The sequence below is a fragment of the Camponotus floridanus genome, unplaced genomic scaffold (assembly GCF_003227725.1).
Source record: "Camponotus floridanus strain SB8 unplaced genomic scaffold, Cflo_v7.5 scaffold52, whole genome shotgun sequence".
Classification (NCBI taxonomy): Eukaryota; Metazoa; Arthropoda; class Insecta; order Hymenoptera; family Formicidae; genus Camponotus; species Camponotus floridanus.
In genome coordinates this window covers 1274850-1295326 of record NW_020229681.1, presented here as the reverse complement: position 1 = coordinate 1295326, position 20477 = coordinate 1274850, and the positions used below count along the sequence as shown (strand labels likewise).

At 33.9% G+C, this 20477-nt stretch overlaps 2 protein-coding genes across 2 annotated transcripts in view; one reads left to right on the top strand and one right to left on the bottom strand.

Annotated features, from left to right (window-relative positions):
* Nucleotides 1-20477, top strand: part of LOC112639233 — a 223869-nt gene that overhangs the window by 116072 nt on the left and 87320 nt on the right. The window lies entirely within an intron of this gene.
* LOC105247888 overlaps nt 1-20477 on the bottom strand; it is a 95619-nt gene that overhangs the window by 18489 nt on the left and 56653 nt on the right. The window contains exons 2-4 of the mRNA XM_011252350.2: nt 14156-14364; nt 7963-8098; nt 6148-6281 (exon numbers count right to left, since the gene is read on the bottom strand). Of these exons, the coding sequence (XP_011250652.1) occupies nt 6148-6281; nt 7963-8098; nt 14156-14364 (479 nt within the window). The remainder of the gene's footprint in view (nt 1-6147; nt 6282-7962; nt 8099-14155; nt 14365-20477) is intronic.

Here is a 20477-nt window from a genome sequence, read left to right as displayed (position 1 = left end):
TACATCATGTCCGCGGGCGTACGGTGTCACGTGCGGATACAGGCTACATCCATAAAGCATAAAGCATAAAGCTGATGCCATCACAGATGCCATCTTCTCTCGCACCTCCTTTTTCCCTCTTCTATGTGTCACATGAAGAGTGCCGGTCGTCTCTTGCGCGTGTATAATGTTCGACTCTAAAGTGCATTACGTACAATCTTCATAACTTGGAAAGCGAGTTTTGATAATATTACTCGGCTAGATGCTCTCGAAATAAGGGATTGATTGACACGTTGATGGTGCTATAGAGTTTCCGCGTGGTTTGCTTTCGCCTCATTGTCTTTGCGAATGTAATGTTCTCTGCTTCGCTGTGCATACATTTTCCACATAGCGCATACATCCCTACAATGTATTGCGGATCTTGCATTTCGCAATGCAGCTACTCGTGATATTTGTCTCTATATTTGGAAGCACATATAGCGAATTAGCGTAAAATATCGCATGCAATAACTAGATTTACGCGATTGTGACTTCGATGTGTAACTTTGAGAGAGTAATGTGTAATATTCGTATGCCTTCTATACGTATAAATTGTTGTTACGACTATGAAATATATGTATAATAAAAATTAGAACGCAGAAATAATTGATTAATTCTTCTCTTCTCTTTTCAGAAATATTTTATTAACTCTTTTAATAAAAAATTTTCAAGACTCGAAATTTATCCTATCGTGCAAAGTACCGTGAGAATTATAAATTACTTTGCCAACTTTACACTCGTATGACTCGTATAACTTCGAGAATAACGTGTAATATTCATACTTATTATTATTTCATACCATTATTATTTCAACGTAAATTATTATATAATAATTATGAAATATATGAAAGTGTAAAATTAGAAAGATAATTTATTAACACTTTTAAATGAAGAATTTTCAAGTTTCGGAACTTTATTTTGCCGTGCAATATATTGTAAATTACCTCATCAACTGCATTTCCCATCAGCAGTGTATATTACATTTTTTTATTGTATAATTTATATAGTTTGTAACAGTTCGTAACAGTTCTACGAATATTTCCAGCCATGCGAGAGAACTTTCGAAATGGAAATCAGGTGCATAAAAAACACAATAAAAGTCCGAAAATTACGTTCGGTTTCGAATTTACGAGAATGCACGCGCTGTGTGACTAGGGATTATTTGCCCGAAATATTGGTGGATGTTTCATATGCCGGAGCAAAGCTTTCCGGTAGAGCGCGGGAAGCAAGGCGGAAATATTGGCGGCGAGAAAATATGAGCGAAAACTTGATTTGAGATAGGTGGAGTTTTCTTGGCAGCGGATCAAGCGCATACTTATATACCTACCTATCTACCTACCTACGCGGACAAATGTATGTGTTCAAGTTATATATGTACTCATGCGGAGAAAAGCAAAAGACGATAGAAGAAGGGGGGCTATATAAGGGAGAGAAGGGGATAAGCAAATGGTCAATCGATGAAAACGATTTTCTAACTCAGTGACTATTTTCTGCATTACACGGAATTGCTACTTGATAAGACTACGTTTTCTAAATGGACACGTTTAGAACGAAATTGTTAGAAAACGAGAAATTCCCGCTTCTTATCTTCTCTAATTTCTCTAATTTCTTTTCTCTTATCGAACGCAAGAATCATTTAATTTCCTTCATCTGACAGTTCACATGGTCATTTTCGAATTAGCACACTACACTTGACGATATTTTCAACATTGACTTTTAATTTTAATTCTAATTTTTAATTATTCTCTGATGATATTCAAATCTGCAATAATATTTTACTTTGATGAAATGTCTAGTCGTTATCAATTATTAAATAAAATTAAATTATCTAAATGATTTAAAATGTAATTTATAATATAAATGAGTTAAATAATGTACACTTTTACATTTTTAGAAAGCAAGCTATGCATATGTAAAATATGTGTGAAATAAATTCTTTCTGTACAATATTGATTCTATTTATTATATAAAAACATATTTTTTCTCAGTAAAAAGAAAAAGAGAGAAAAGAAAATATAAAAATATTATGAATAAAATTACGAATAAAATTAATATGACAAATTAAGCGTTTAATAATTAATTGTTGATTTTATTTTTATAAGCAAACACGTTGATGTATAAATTCACTTCCTTAACGTGAGTTATATGTATACGAACAAAAGACATCAAAAAGCTTTTAAAGATTGCTAAGTAGGAGTCGTTGAATCGCGGATGAGTCAACGAAAAGTATGCCCGTAATAGGGGGAACGTGTTCCGTTAGAACAGCTACGGAAGAAGTTGTCAACAATAGCAATACTTGGAACTAAGAAAAGTAGGCGATGACACACGCTATGAGCAATGGAAGAATGTGAATCGAAAATAAAGAGGGGCGAAACGGCGACCCCTGTGCACTTTCGGCAGGGATGCTTTCACTAGGGTGAGACTATTGTTCCTCTCGCCGCCGGAAATGCGAATTTTCACTTATGTTTGTCGAAACATTATCCTGTTGCTTGCCTCGTGTATATTATTTCAAAGGTCAAACGGTGATATTTCATCGAGTTTTTTCAAGCGTCTATCTAGAAATTGCACGCGCTCATTCGTTATTTCGGGCTAAGCTGAGAATTTCGTTAAAAAATCCAATTTATACACCCATAAAGTTTTATCACCCTCGGTAAAGTTATAATATTCCCAAATTTTCATTACAGTTTTTATTATAAATCAACACGGATTAATATAATCTTTGTGTTCTACTTCACTATGTGTTAAAATCACGTTAAAAAATTCTCGATATCGTTTTTAATTGTGACTATAATAAAAAAGCAGATTGAAAAACAAATAAAAAACGACAGTATTCATGCAATGTAGAAAATAATATTGTTTAATAATTATTATTTTTGTAATGGAAATATGCTTTAAACCATTTTCATATATATATGCTAATAAACTTTTATATATCATGTTTCATAAAAAACAAGCTGTATATATTATATATATTATAATACGTAACATAATTTATTATAAAACTAAAGTTGTGTATATATTCAAATATTAAATACATAAATCATTATATATATGTAAAAAAGTATATGGAAAAAAATATTTTCCATTAAATACATACACACAGACTATGAAAATATTATGACGTTAAATAAATTGCCTTCAGACAAAATTCAAAGGCATTTTATTTTTCCTCTCTGTATCATTTAATTATTAATAAATCATTAATCTCCTACGCAATGTGCACACATATTTCAGATTATTGCGAAAATTTCAAGCTTAACATTATTGAGTATTTTTAAGAGAGTGAAACATCATTAAAATCTCAATGTACGATGATAGAAATTGAATTTAACAAGATTCGCTCGCGATCGAATACGGTTGCCTGATATGCAAATAAATCGTTATTTCGCGGCTTTCGTTAAATCAACTAAATTATTCTGTTAAATCGCTCCAACGTCGTTTCGCCGCGCTGACGTTTTCCCAGTTTTCCACCGGCCGAAAGTGAGTTACGCCGTTTCAATCGTCAGAATGAAAAGTGTCAAAGGACGGCATAAATCTGCTCGTTCAAAAACAAAGCGCCGCCCTCTGAAAACGAATATTCCGTGGAAAATATCGCGCGTCCTGGTTATTTAAACCAATGGTACTCTCTATGGATATTTCCGCATGTCAAGATGACGATATCGGCGATGTCGTTTTTATTTTTTTCTCTTTCTTCCCCCGTATCTCACTCGACGTGAGCTTGCAGCTGAGCAAGTTAGCGCGCAAATATTGCTTCCGTAAATTGCGCTGGACGAACTCCTCGATAATTACGCCGATGCGATTAAAGCTGAATTAAGTCATAAAGCGGCTGGTCTTGCGCGCGAGACCTGAAATACTGCGAGTAAAAGCACGTAATTTATTAACGCAGTTAATGCCGATTCGCAGGAAATTCAACGGGACGCAATCCAGCGAAACAACGTATACTCCAGATATTTAATCCAGGCATCAGGGATAAAACTTCTGCCAATCGATACACAGGACACTCGACGATATGGAGAGCAAAACTGTACACTTAATACTTACTCTACCTGTTTTTTTCTTTCTCTCTTTCTCTCTTTCTTTTTTATTTGTTTCTTATATCTTTCTCTTAGTACTCTTTAGAGCAATCATCTTATATTGCACTCAATAGGAAAGCTCTACAAATTACTAGCATACGCGAAGATTTCCTGCTTGAAAGTTGTTTGAGATTTAGGATCCGATACGTCTTTATTGTTAGTCCATCGTTTAACATGTGTATATCTCTGATTTGCATCACTTGAGGTTATGTTTATAATATCGACAAATTATTAATACATAATAATGAAAGAGATGCATGTGCTACTTGTTGTCAACTTTATGCATTTTATTTTAATTAGTATTTTCATGCAGTTTTTATACTTACTCGTATATAAAAAGAGCGTTATTCGCAACTAAAACAAACTGTTCAGATTCATGAATATTTGTGAGTGAATATTTCACATCGAATGGATTTCCAAGCGTTTTCACATGCAATGGCAAACTATATGAATAATGAATAGCGATAAAGTGAGCTTGAACTCGTATCTATAGTCCGACAATTTGACCAATAATAAGTGTGTACAAATTTTGATATCAAACGGATCCATTTGAAAGTATAATATTTTGTACGAGAAATTGTACATAAAACTTTTCGTATAAGAATATAAAAAGTGAAAAATATATGGGCGATATGTATTGTGATGAAAAAAAAATTTATTAAAATTTATTAAAAAATTTTAAAATTGATTGAACACAAGTTCACATGAAATATATAAAAGGTACATAATATACACATATGTAATGTATACGCGTTTCCAGAACATTAAAGCAATAATTTGCTTGCGCAGTTGTTATAAAGCGAAATCAAATGTATTGAAACGAGGAATGCCAATTTTTGTAAATTAATTTTTATAAATTAATTTTGCGTACTTTTTGTAACATATTATCGTATTGGAAATAATATCTCTATTGAAAATAACTTATGAACAATTACGTATAATGGTAATTAATAATTTTAATGCACAGTCACATTGTAAAGTATACTTTTACTATGTTTTCTGTAACAAAATATTAATTATGTTACAAGTTATTATAAAATTAAAAATAGAACTGATTAAAGTCATTATAATTACGTTTTGTGCTTATCCAGAAATTATTGATAAAACTAATGTTAATATTTATATATCATCTTAATTAGTATCATGCGGAATGCGATGCAGATTAATAATCTAAAAATAAAATTCCGTCTATGAACTTAGTTTATTAACAATCATGCGTTGATCATCCGAACGTGCATAGAATGTTTCAAAGTAACGGCAACTATAGACACATCCTTTATTAAATTTTAATATTAAATTATGTCAGTAACTGTAAACTTAAGATATCTCAAACAAAGTTTACGAAAATACAAATTTTTGTCAACTATAAACGTGTAGTTAAAAATTCGTATTCGCGTAAAAAATACTTATAAAATGTAAGATTTTGTTTCTTTATTCTTTTGAATCTCTAATTTTTTCACTTCTTGCTTGTTGTCCTAATTTCTCTCTCTCTCTCTCTTTCTCTCTCTCTCTCTCTCACTTTCTCTCTCTTTCTCTCCCTCTTTTCAATAAGATAATTATTTTATATGGAGTTAATTCTCCAATGTGACAGTTACATTACATATTTTGCAACTTTTTCCGATTGGTTATCTTTACTAAAAATTCTATTTTTGACAACTTTTCTCATTAACTTCATTACTTGTTCTTACGAAATAATTTGCATACAAAATCGTATTACGTGCTACAAATTACGATGCGGCGTCGCGCGCGTCTCGATTCTTTCGCGTAAATCCCGACGCTGGTACCTCGATATTGCTGCGGTATACCAAGGAGAGAAGCCTCGGGTGAACAGAACGGCGTAATAGAACGAGGGGATGAAGGGTCGAAACACAACAGAATAGAATAGGCGCGGAGGTTCGGAGTCTTCTCCGCGTGCAACTCTAATCATCTAGTAAGGTCACGTAACTGCGACTACGAAGACGTACATATATATATATATATATATATATATATATATATATATATATATATATATATAAGGTAAGGACGAGGCGGGCTTGTGAGAGACGATACTTACAGGGTCCCCGTTGAGCTTCCATGTAATAGTGGGGGCTGGTCGGGAGTCGCCTGAGGAGCAGTTGACTCGCAGCGTCTCGCGCACCGCTATGCGGTCCTTCTCGGTACGAATCGTAGGATCCGTTTTTGGGGCGTCTAAGGCATAATAATTATGTCGTTTAGCACATGCGACTTGCTGCACGACGGCACTAACTCGACATCTGGCGAAACGCCAACGCCGAGGGCGTCACGGAGCGCACTAGCGGAAACACTTGAGCTACGACCCCGTCATGTTCGCTATTAGTGACGAGGGCTAGTGCGTCCAAACGATGGATCCCTCGACGCTGTCGTTGCTACGCATCTCGTTCAACAATTTATAATCTGCGTCGCGTAGTGATTTTTTTGATCTTGACTTTATTACCGAATTTTCATTCGTGAGCGTATGAAAGTTATTTATGCAAAATGTGTCATGCGATTTATTTGTTTAAAAAAATCGGAACATTAGGGACGTGGAAATTTTAATTGATTATGACGTTGTTTATTTCAACAATTATTTCAGCAATTATGCTTGTGTTTGTTCTCGCTTTATTTCGCATTGCATTTTAAATTGTTCTTGCTGATGTGTAATTTGTTATCATTATTATTTATGATTTAAAATGAAACATTGTAATTTAAGTAATGGAAAATTGCGTTTTATATTTTGATCTGCTTATTAATAATTATTTAGAAATACATCAAGTAAAATTATCAGTATAAACAAATATTACATAAAGAGTTAAATATTTAGTAAGATAATATTTCGGAGTGACATAAATCAGCTGATATACGCGGTACGCTACTATGTACGCAAAGCCCTATGTACTGTCATTCGCGAGACTCGAGTTACTTCGTGTGCTATCCTTCGAAACACGATCATTCTCTATAAATATTTAGCCATTTTCAGTCCGGTCAATTAACTTCACGATTACAGATTTGTAAACGTATCAAGATTGTAGTTATTTATCGAAATAAATGTTTCGCACAATTAATTCGTTCGGAAAAAGTGAAATAATAGCAAATAAAAATTATCACTTATCATTCTGTTAGATATTTATAAGTAATAATTATTTTTTAACAATTTGTAGATGCACTCCTATACATTTCACATCACAATCAACAATCGATTGAGTGATCAATGATAATTTTTTGCGTAAGAAGAAACATTCAAAGATTGAATTATTGAAGCTGTGAAAGATAATTAATAGTAATCAAAAGTAAAAAATATACATGAAGGATAATACGTATGTTTTCGTATATTTATGTGCAATGGCATAATTTACGTAAAGTAAATGAAAATGCGCAAAATAAACAGAAAACGTATAAACTATATTTGTTTTGCTTTTTTAATTTGTTTTATCGCATGCACAATTTTAATCGACAGTTTTATTTCAGTCTATTCTCTTAGATTATATAACAAAAGTGAAAAAGAGTGTAGTTATTATTTTAATAATTATATAATGTTTTAGATGTTTTGTGTTCTTGTACGAAATCAAAATTTAATTGCATATCAGAGAAGATTAAAAAAAGAGAAAATAGACGGATACAATTTGTTTATCGAAAATGGAAACAAAATATCTTATTGCAGCTTTATAGGCTACATCGATCTCGCTTAAATCCGGTATTAGAGCTGGTCGTTGATCCTCATACGTACTTGCAAAATGCATTGTCGCTTTGAAATCGAACACCGAGATAAATGGAAATAGAACGTATTGCGGACAATCCCAGACCGGCAAATTTATCTTTCCCGAGGGGGAATGGAAATAAAAAGTTTTTAATTCCCAACGATTGACATACTTACCGATTACTTCCATTTTGGCCCTTGCTATCAAAGTGTGGTAGGAAGGACTGCCAGCGGACACCTCGCACTTGTACGTCCCGGTAAGTTGCCTGGACACGTTCATCAATGTCACATCGTGCGTGTTCGATTTGGAATCCTGTAAAACGTGAAACCTGATGTACTGTGTTCCACCTCTACGCCCTCTCCGCCGCCTGTTCCACCCGCTCTATTTCCTATAATCCTTCACTCTGCGATCTATCCCTCTTCCACCACGTTTTTTTTTTTTTTTTTACGACGGTACGAAAAGTTTCGCCATTTCTCATGCACGATAGATTCGCATCGCATATAGTTATAGGGTCGCTTTCATAATCGCGATCGCCTAACTAGAGAGTACTTTGACGTCGATAATTCACCGGCGTGAAATCATTTTCGCGCGATTTAGTGAGAATTTATATGAAAAGGTCTACAACAATTCTAACATTTTTCAATGTTGCTTCAATTAAACTTTATGCTCGGCAATCTCGAGTTGAGAGAAAGTTTGTCGGAAGTAATGAATAAGATAAGAATATTCATTACGGATGATTCACCACTTCTAGATAGTCAACGTTCTTTTATTCCGTTCTATAACAAGGATGTTGTAATCACAATAATAAAAGATGACAGAAAAGCAAATCAGACATCAGAATCAGTCGTATTTGTACTTAGTCACTCTGTCTCATTGATTCTGGTGTAGGATAAGAGAGAGAACACGATAATAAGTATCGATCGCGCATTCCGGTGACTTTGCTAAAAGTATGAATCCTCAGTAAAACTGTCACTAAAGTAATGCCGTTCGCGAAGATTCCTTTCAAAACGACATTCTACAGAGTGCTTTTACAGGCGCTTGAAGAGAGAGAAACCCTCTTACGATGCTAGATATAGATTACTGCTCGGATAAGAATTTTTTACTGATTCATCTTTGCTGAGAGCATCACATTTTATCTCAGATAACGAAAGATAAAAGACAAAAGTTTCTTGTCTCGCAATATCGATTACAGTGATATCGATTCAAAACACACGTGTGACTTTTGCTAAAATAAGTTAGCAACGTGCTTCGACTTTATATGCTACTTTCGAATCTGCCGGAGAAATGTGCATATCAATCTTCGAAAACTTCAAATGACGTAATCATTTTTTTTTTCGATATGAAAATACATAAAAATGCGCTCAACGAGTTTTAAGCGGAAGCAAAGTTGAAGTAGGGCGTAACTTTGCTATCCCATAAAAGATTAATAATTTAAATTTAAAAGAAGCATAATAGAAATATATATGTATGTTAATGAATAAATTTCATTTTATATTAATATTAATATATTGATTGAAATTTATAATTTATTACTATTTATATGTTATTACATTTTATGCAATCTTGGATTAGTCGCAATAAGTAAATTTATTCATATATTTATATTTTCGAAATATTAAATGCATATTAAATTAATCTGCCTCTCCCATTCAATGTCTCTCCGTGTCGAATTCTCCTGATATTAAGCACTGGTCTAATATCGCTCTGCATTTTATATCCCTGATCGATTCTACATCCGAATCTTTTAAATCTGAATCGTACGATTCGCCTACGTCCGCTCTCGTTTCTTTTTTGCGCCACCTTTCTTTTGCTCTTCGCAGGCATTTATATTCATCGCGGCAAGCGTCTCCGCCTCCTTTACAAACTATATCGGATGAGGGGACAAGTCTTTTTCACCGTTTCTTCCGCTTCTGGCATCGGCGTGGACGAGACGGTCGATGAAAAATATCATTGAAAGGGATTGCAGCCGCGACTATTCGGATCTGCCGAAGCGGAAACTGAGAGAGCCACGCGTTACCTCCTTTATGAAAAGTGTGAACATGCACCCTATTTTTCCGAGCGCGTTCTATACTTCCGATTAGACGAGGCTGCATGAACAAATACATACGTAGATTCGGATCATCACATTTAAATATAAATAACAATATAGAAATTGCGCTGATACTCATTGCAGGACTTTACTTCCGGATGCAACAAGGAAGATAGAGTCGCTTCAATTTATTAAAGCAAACATTGCAACATCAAAAAATTTTTGATGTTGCAATGTTTGCTTTAATAAATTGAATTTTCTTGCATATATCATTAATATATATAATTTATATATATTTATAGAATTTATTTAATTCAATCAGCCAGTAAAAATCTCTAATGCAATAAAATCGAAATGTTTTCTCTAAACATTTATTTTTAAATAAAATATATATACTTATAAGCATATATTTATATATTTAAACTATGTAAATTTGATAAAATATGTTTTTCCTTTCAAAAGCAACATTCCAAGTTTTACTCTTTGTATTCGTTAAATTCTACAAACGAGATATTTGCTCTCGATTCATCGATTACATCGCAGTAACAATAGCTCAGTACCGTTACATGATATTACGGACCATGACTCACATGGAACAAATATCGTCTATTCTTATATCGACTGAAAGTACTCGGGTTGTGGAGATATACGAGCCAATCGAGATAGACGATGGAAAACTTAATCGAATAGTGAAAAATTATTACCCTAAATCTTCAGGTGCACACCAACGCGGCGATCACGTTTCACATACTACGAAATGTTTCACGTACAAACGGATCTCTCCCTCGAGTTTAGCTCGGCGATAACGCGGTAATGATCAGCGAGAAGGATATTGTTAAATGGCGTTAAAGGGAGAATATTATCGCGCTGTTACATAACGGCATCAGCCGTTCAGAGACTCGATGCGGATTTTATTGTCGCGATTTTAATTTCGGATGATCGAACGAAAACGCCTGCTAATCCACCTGTCAAATGTCGAATCAGCTGACTGTCAGCCGACGCGCGCGCACGAGCGTTGTAAATTCTTCTTGTTATAAAGATTACACACAGCCGCGCATAGCTACCTACCGACTTCAGATGCTTTATACGTTCATGAAAATTCCCAGCTTCCTATCTATCCCAGCTCGAGTCGGGCTTAAATCTTGTGCGCGTCTTGCTATATACTCTAGCGAGGCGAAACCGTTCGTCTCGCCATAACGTCGTATAATTCACGGAGCAGTCACTTCCGAATTAATATTCGTTCATTAAATTGTTTCGGGGAAGCTATGTATCACGGAATATTACTGATATAAGATACTACACTTTACGCTTTTATAATCCTATATTTTCTCTCTATATTCGAATTTCTTCGAAATATACAAGTATTGAAGAAAAAGAAATCTTATTCCAATATCGATTTTATAATTACATTAAAGGATGCAAAGCGAGAATCCTGTAAAACTCCGAATTCACGCGGACTTTTCAGGCCTATATTTTCTCTCTATATTCGAATTTCTTCGAAATATACAAGTATTGAAGAAAAAGAAATCTTATTCCAATGTCGATTTTAAAATCACATTAAAGGGCGCAAAGCGAAAATCCTGTAGAACTCCGAATTCACGCGGACTTTTCAGGCAGTTGGAAAAAATTGAATCCTTATTGTCGCGATTCAAGGGAAGAAATTGAGAAGACCGTCTTGCGTTGGATGAAGCGCACCCTCCCCCTTCCCTCCCTCTGTAACGTCGCGACGATGTCACTTCGCTATTGCCTCTTCCGATAGTTTCCGCTTTCCATATCGTTCTCTCCTCTCGTCTCATCTCTGTGTCCGTCCCATGTCGAGAAATATCTTAAACTGCAGAGTCTCCTGTGACACCTTTCAAGTGTCACTTCGCCTCTTCTCATCGCTGTTTTCACTTTCTGATTACTTCTCCCTCCATCCTCAACGTGTTTCCATTTTTCGCGCTCTTATTTGTCGAGTTCCTTGCTCCCTGATGATGTTTTATCCAATTGAGTTTTCTTCCACTGATGCCTCTTTTTCTCACCTGCTTCATTCTTTCAGTCGTCATCCTTTCCTAAGTTATGCTTTCGCGCGTTTTCTTCTCTCTCTCTCTCTCTCTCTCTCTCTCTCTCTCTCTCTCTCTCTCTCTCTCTCTCTCTAAAGTTCTGTTCAATAAAGTTTACGCTTTCGCGCGTTTCACGACCGCCTCTTTGCGGTAATTATCAGTAAAGTACGTCGCAGATCCCACGAGAGTATTTTCCTGCCGGACTTTGGCGTGCTTCCTTTGAGTCGTCGGACAAAGGGCAACGAGATACGAAGCAAAAAGGAAGTCGGCGTTGGACGCTATTAAATGTACACGCTCTACTGAAGTTATATACGTCTTTCTTACGGAGTTTCGTCCAAGATATTTATCTTAAATTATATCTCATACTGTGAGATTCGTGAGAAGAGATTAGGCAGATGCATAAGCGAATAATTAGTTATAAAAATTGTTCTTATATATATTGAATGTTCAATATCTTTTAAAATAAAGACGTTCAGTTTTTGCCATATAAATTAATATTCATTAAATATTAATTATTCTAAATTTTTAATTTTTACATTTTTACATTTTTAATTTTATGTAAAAAGCATTATTTAAAATTAATAAATGTTGATAACAACAAAATTATCGATGAAATAACTGTTAGTTTCGATAAGTCTTTGAATTGTAAATTCATCAGAGTTATTTTTAATATTAAGATTTTTTATACAGATTGTTTCGCCGATTGTTTTTATTTAAGCAATGATTAAATCAACGAATTGAATACGTTCAATTGCAAAATATATTATTGCAGATATCGCAAGAAATTCTTGGCATTTCACATATATATTAAATAAATAAACACATTTAAAATTAATCTCCAACATTTTTCTTCGACGTTCGCGCGAAGAGCATTATACAAACCTACAGGATATTGCTTTCACGCCGAGTGCTCCCTGGCGAAAAGGGGGATTCCATTTTCTCGAGTATCAGGAAATTTAAGAAGAGTCGCACCTTTGCTCTCGATGGACGCGAGAAAAAAGAGGGCGAGAAGGGGAGGAAACGGAGTCGCGATTGCGGCGGCATTGAATCGACGTCGGTAAAACACGGAACTCGCTTGACCTAAGTTCAAGCCGTGTCGCGGTCGTAGTACACGCCATAAATCAGCCTATCGATTCCTTACTTCACCCCCGCATCCGCGGGGGCGAAACTTTTGCCCTTGTCGTGGCCAGCGGAAAAATGGAGGCGTCCCGATGCATGGGGGATTAGAAAGGATGCGGAGAAGGATGAAAGCCGACGTCCAGGGAGCGACAAGAAGCTTCGCCGGACGAAAAGAGCGCGGCGTCCAGATCTTCTCTCTTATCGAATCTACTTGCGCAGGCTGTGTTTTCCGCGGAAAAATAGATTACGGTTGGATCAAGCGCGCGCGAGTCGTAAAAAGATAGCCCGTCGTTTATTCGCGAGAGCAAAAATCGCGAGTCGAGGTTTTAGTTCTTATCTCGACGACTCTTCGAAAGAGAGAGCTCGTTTGATAAATGGATCCAACGGCATCGATACGCGCGTATCTCTCTCGGGAAATACAATTTATAATACATATCGTATAGCAAGAACGCGAATCTAAAACAATGTTGTGATTTATAAACAAAGCTTTAAAAAGTTATCCAATCAAATTTAAAGTTTCTTTATATATTATCCAAATCGTGTAGATTGTTTTACTGAAATTGAAATACCAATAATTCAACATGGAAAAATGATTGAAACGATATTGAATGGATATGAATTGAAATTTATTTATTATAATATATAATAACGTTATTACTAATTTTATTATAATTTTAGATAGGTGAACACGATCCGTAAGGAGCCAATTATAATATTATAATAACCAAGGCTAATAATATGTCTTTATAAAAATACTATTAAAGATAAGATTTTTAGGGATTAAAAAATGACATGTAATCAAGATAAATGCATTTGCAATTTCTCAATTATTTTAAATAACTACTAATGTATACAAGATGAAGAAAATCTCTTCTTGTTTTTATTATTTTGATTATTAATTATTTAACAGTAAAATATTTTTTTTTAATTTGTGTATTAATTTTTCCTAAAGTAAACAATATATATGTAATATAATACTATGTAACATATAAAGAAGATTTTGTAAATATTTTATATTACAAATAAATTTATATATTAAAAAATAAATATCTAAACGTACATAAGAGCTTTCATATGTTAAAAAATTAATAAATTTCTTAATTTTTTAGAAAAATTATAGATTATTATAGATATTTATTTCTTAATTTTAACTTCTATTTATTGAGATGGATTACTCACGTTAACTTGTATGTCGACTTCTACGTCGAAAATTTTAAGCGGTGGATTGCGCTCGGGTATGTAGCTATAAAATTCAACGGTATTGAAGAACCATTGTATAGTGTACAAAGATGATCCCTCCAAGTCGTAATGACATGACAGCGTTACGGTATCGCCTGATCTGACCACAGCCGGCACATTTATCGTCAGATCTTTTAAACCTGTTGCACCTGCAAACAATAAAAGAAATATATCGTTGTGAGAGACGTTTAATCGAACCGAATAGCTTGTATCTCTGTACATAATGCGTTTTGTTTGAGTGTGAAAAATATTTATTAACATGATATGTGACAATTGCGATTAATTCGCGAGAGATATGCAAACAGAATAATTCGTTTTCGCGTATTATTCTCATAAAACTTTATATATTATGAATCGTCGCAATGCATTGTACGATGGTGTACGATATCTTTGAATGCGATTCGATGGATTAAGCACCGCGCCAGTCGGAAAGTGGAACGGTCATAAATAATTTAAGTAAATTTTTCAGTCTGCGAATTAAAACTTTGTGACGTGATTTAATGCTTTATCGATCACTGATTGTGCAAACTTGTTTTGCAATTGATCAGTTTTTCATAAGTGATGGGAAATATCAAGTTGAAAGTTTAAGGCATTCATTAAACTTTCGACATTTATTTAAAAAAAATATGTAATCCGAATTGTAATAATTAAAATGAGATTTATATGTAGCTGTTACTTTCTGAAATTTTAATCCAGGAAATTTACTTTTCATACAATCGATCAGTACATTATTTGTATAATTCGCATATTAGCATTTATTTTATTAATTACAAAAGTTACTTAATAATTATAAAAAAAGATTATAGCAATCTTATTAATAATCCATTAATACAATAATAATTTGATGTTATTAATCATATCTCTTATTAGAATTATGTATTTAAATGCACGAGAACAGAAACGTACAATTTGACAACAACGTGTAATAATAATTCTTCTAAAACGAATTCATTGCTAAGCTAAAAGATATCTCTATCCTGTTGTATTCTATCGTTCAATAAGATATCGATAGAACGAGAGATACATTTTCTTGGAAACAGATTTTCTCAAGATTAAGCCTATACGAATGGTATCTCCATTCGTTTCAGTCTCTAAAGGGAAGATATTTTGCTTTTTAAGCACGTTTCCCTTCCAGTGAAACAGCCCGGATAACAATTTTCAAGCTATAGCGTCATCGATTCACATAAAAAATAAGTTGACTGAGCATCTACAATTGCGAGCTGAATCTGTCGAGAGAATAGTCAAAGAATTTGTCTCAAAAAGACGGTTTCGTTATTATCTTTGCATTAAACTTTGAAGAAAACGGGGCAATTGTATGAAAAGTAAATCATCTATATAAAGACGAGCAATATACATGTGTATTAATTATAGATATAAAATATTAATTATTATAGATTTCGTATAAATTAACTGAAAATTTCATTAATGCAACCACCTCCTAGAATGTCAATCCATCATTATATATATTTATTATCGCAATTAGCATAATTGATTATATCCCTGTCAGCGTTTATTATAAAGCGTTTAACAGAGAATAATGCTGCAACATTATAATGCATAGAATTTTCAATGTAAACGCTATTAATTCGATTGTATTAACGTTAGTAATAGATGAGAGTCAAATAGCATACATTGTTTTCGTGTTTGTCGCGTTATTTCGAGAAAATGATCTATTATTGGATAATAAATGCTAATAAAGATTACGCGTCTGCGAATAATGAAAATAATGAAAACGTCAGAATTACGATCATAGTTTTGAGTTGATTTTTAACATACATATTTCTTACTCGTTCATTTACATGAAGCAACGGAAGTTCATAAATGTTCATAGCGATCGGAAAACGCTTTATTAGCACTTAGAGCTGCCACACAGCCGCGAATATTTTTCGATTTCAGTGGAATTGAAATACGATAGGCGCGACATGATTGTCTTTCAGTAGTAATTTCCACTCGAAAAGCCAGCGGTCATCAATAGCCTCGTTGTCGTCTTTCCATCGATTTCGAGACACTTCGGATCCTACTTTAGGAGAGCGATCAAAGGGAGAAGCCAGTCCCTATTTTCATGCAAAGGATAGTTACGATCCTTCTGTATATTCTTCTCTTTGTCTTCTACTCGATAAAGAAGGAAATACACGCGAGCTAAATTAATTCAACGTATGTGTGTGTTGAACTAAATGTTTCCGATAAACTTCATTGAGCGTCTCGTAAAGGGGCTGGCCCGTTTACAGTACAACTTATTTCGAGGTAAACTATTCGCGCCGTCGAGTTAGTTCTGGAAGTAGAGGGCCGCAATTCCGTAATTAGTATAATAAATAATCTAGCATGAGAATAACGTTTACATATATATATATATATATATATATATATATATATATATATATAATGTAGATGCCTCGCGCACGTAACATACCACTCCTTGAAATGGGATAAAAATGCATGAAACATGTGCTGCACAGAAAGCGCTTTCGCGAGACGCGAAGAAACACGATGTTTCCCCTGCGTAGCACCTACAAACTTAAATGGATTTATAATGTTACAGACGACCGTACAATATTGCAGCGATTAAACTACAATGCGTAGAGATGTTATAGTCAACTATCAGATTGTTTTGTTATATGGCTCAGCAACGATCTCGTGCAAAATTATTCGCTTGATTGAATTATACTGTCTCGAAATGTTCAGACGGGAACATGTGGAGAATCGATAAGCTAAGAAACAAAATCCTTACACAGTTAAAAAATAAAATGTTATAACATTTTTCACATGTCCCAAAAAGTCCACTCTAATCGATAAGCTAAGAAACAAAATCCTTACACAGTAAAAAATAAAATGTTATAACATTTTTCACATGTCCCAGAAAGTCCACTCTAAATTTTAAGTTAAAATAACTCCTTTGTAGTATATTACTTGTGACAAAATAAAAAATGTTAAATAATTGACACAATACTTTACATTTATTTGTGTTATTGTGACTTTAAGTGTAATGTAAAAATACAAATTAACATACAAATTAATTAAAAATTACATGAAAAAATAATTACAATAACTAATCGTAAGAATTGTTGTAGGACATTAACATATATAATTGTAATTATTTTAACTTAAATTATTTGTAATAGAAATTGATTTTAGTAAATTTAATTATTTTTGTATGTCAAAGTTCAAGATTATTTGAAGATTTAGTTTAACTTTTCATAAAATATTAAACTGACTTTGAGACATGTTGATTGTTTAAAATAATTATATTAAAAATACTCAAAATAATATTTCATTTCTAAGAAACATATACAAAATGTTAAGTTATGAAGTTGACATAAATGTAACACATGAAAACGTTACCAAAATAATAACATATAAGTTGTATGTAATTTTACATTTAAGTCCTAATCAAAACGTAGTAACACAAGAAAATTTTAACATATGGACATATAGACAATTTTTTACTGTGTATTTGCTCATTTTTGCTTCATTTTGGAGAAAGTCATAAAAAAGTTTTCATGAAAAAATAAAATTATTAGATTTATCGAGAATTGTTTCCAATCGAATAAAGAGAGCAACTGGAGAGATGGAATTGTGGTTGTAGTGCACCAAATATCATCAGAATAGTGTCTAGCTGCAATACGAGCTATCTGGTAGATGCTTACATTGCTGCGAGGGATTACCAATATTTTGAACAATACCTCCATTAGAGAAGTAATAACATGAATAAATAGCGTAAATAGATAAATAATAAATAAGTTGAAATATAAAATGACCTTATTTGTGGACTTTTTATTTTAGTTTACCGATGCTCCACACATTCCCGAAGTTTTGACATTTAAATTCGAAACGCTTTGCAGAATTTTCAATTGTTGCATTTTCTCGAAATATCTCTCTTATTGGTCACGTTTAATATTATCTTGGCCTTGTTTCACATAACGTTGGATAGTTGCTTGAGCAACTAACCCGACGCTTTTACTCCCATGCAGAATTACAGAGAAGAGCAAATGGAAATGCATCTTCGCGTAATAGCCGGGCATAACGTGCAAACAGCGGAACGTCACGATTAGACATTTCGCGCACGATGCCCGTGAGACATTTAGTTCGCTCGAGAAGATATTCGGCTGGCCGAGTGCTGTTTGTTTTCGCCATTAAGCCGGGGAATGGTGGGTTAACTGCTATCCAAGGGTCGCGGAGAAAGATCGGTGATTAAGCGCGATAAATAATTCCGAGGCACACACGGCCACATCTGGCGTAAGCTGAGCGTAGATAACACCGTTGTGAGCTCGATCTTGCGCTTTTTGAGAGCGCAACGGGGGTGTAATTTCGCAAAAGTGCGGTAGATAACATGCAAATGTTGCAACATCTCGTTACGCAGAATGCTCTCGATACTGTAGTAATTTATTGTCCGTAAAGACACGCGCGTATAAATACATGTAGAAGAGATGTCACGCCCAAATGTAACAAGATAAATAAAGATTGATTTATATAGATCGTTATATAGGTCATTTCGTAAAAATAAAACTTCTCCCTTTGTAGCTTTTAGCTGATAGTGATTTTTCAAGAAATTTTCGTTCCATTTGATATCGAGAAAAACTAAAATTTTCTCTGCAATTGTGAAATTTATCTTTTCGAGATGATTTTTTTATTTATATATATAAATTAATATATGAACCAAGATGTACAATTAAACTAAAGAAATTAATTTTTTATCTCACATCTTTTTTAGTTTCTTTTTTTAATCTTATTCAATAAAATTTATTTATTACAAATTGATTGATTGCATTTGATTATTTAAGTGTATTTGAAATTATTAAACACATAAACGCATACGCTTTTTATTTATAGCAAGTACTTTCTCTGAAATAATAAATACTAATATTTCTTTATATACCTTTGATAAAGAATTGATATTCATTGACGCGTTACAATATTTTTTATAATAATATCTCTTATTAATATCTCTTATTGTTTATAAATCTGAATTATTATACAATACATGTTAAATGTAATTATTGAATGCTATCTTTATCGAGCAATTTTTTGTTTTATAGCTATATACATATATGAGTCAAATATGAATAAATCATAATTGTAAAAGATATCAAATGCAAAATACTGTATACAGAATCGCGGGAATCGCGTTTTCATAAAATCGATTAACATCGTTACGTAATGCACGTGCAAATTTCATTTAACGTATACATAATTAATGCAATTCTTAAACAAACATAAACAAGTACGTGTTATAATTCATCTAGTAGTTAAAATTTGAAACGCAACAATTTATCAATCATTATAATCGTCGAAATAAATTTATCGCATATTAAATGTAAGCGTTTCTCTAAGCACAATCGAAAGAACACAAGAGGAAGCAAAAAACAGGAATGAAATCGCATGGAATAATTAACGGAAAAAATCTGATAAAGGATATAATCCAACTATAGTAAAAGTATTACGCTTAAGCACTTGTGCGGATAACCGCGTTTCTAAGCAAAAATCCGCGTTCGTATTATTCGCATATTACGATCTATGCGACTGCTTACGATAACCCGCGCCATCGAAACGCGATATAGCCTCTCAGCTTAATTACTATATTCCCAATAAACGTTGCAAAATCCGCTCGTTTCGCCTAACGAAGCCGGCGTAGAAGAAAACAAGCATTTTTCTCCCGGTGTCCGTGTTGATTGCGAAATAACGGGCTTTATTGGCTATTATTCCGATTGCGGGTAAGAGCTTTCGCGCCTCCGAACATAAAATACAAATGAAAGTCGCGCGCGAGCAGAGCCGCGATTGCCGATATAACATTACACATAAACAAACTACGGGATGTTGCGCATGCCGGGATGTTCGCGTAGGGAATCGATAGTAAAATATCCCGGGCGGAGAGTGGATCGGCGGCCCGACGATTCGTTCATGACGCGGTCACCGGGATTTTGTCGACGCTTATCGATCGCGCGTTTATACGCGCGACAGGACGACCCGTGTGCGTCCGTTTTGTTAAAGCGTCGCGAGATTCTTCACACGCGCGATTTATTTTCATACATATATTATAGTCCCGGCGCGCGCGGTTATAATGCGGTCGTTAGCGCGAACAAAGCTTCAATCGCCCGTTTTTGCTGAGCCACGCTTCAGACCGTTAGGCAAAATTTTACCCAACAATTTAATTTATTATCAAATTAATATTGTCAAACAATTACATGTACGTATACATTTTATACAGGGTGTTTCTTAATAAATGCGAAAAATTTTACGAGATGATTCTTTGTCGAAAATTAAGGGC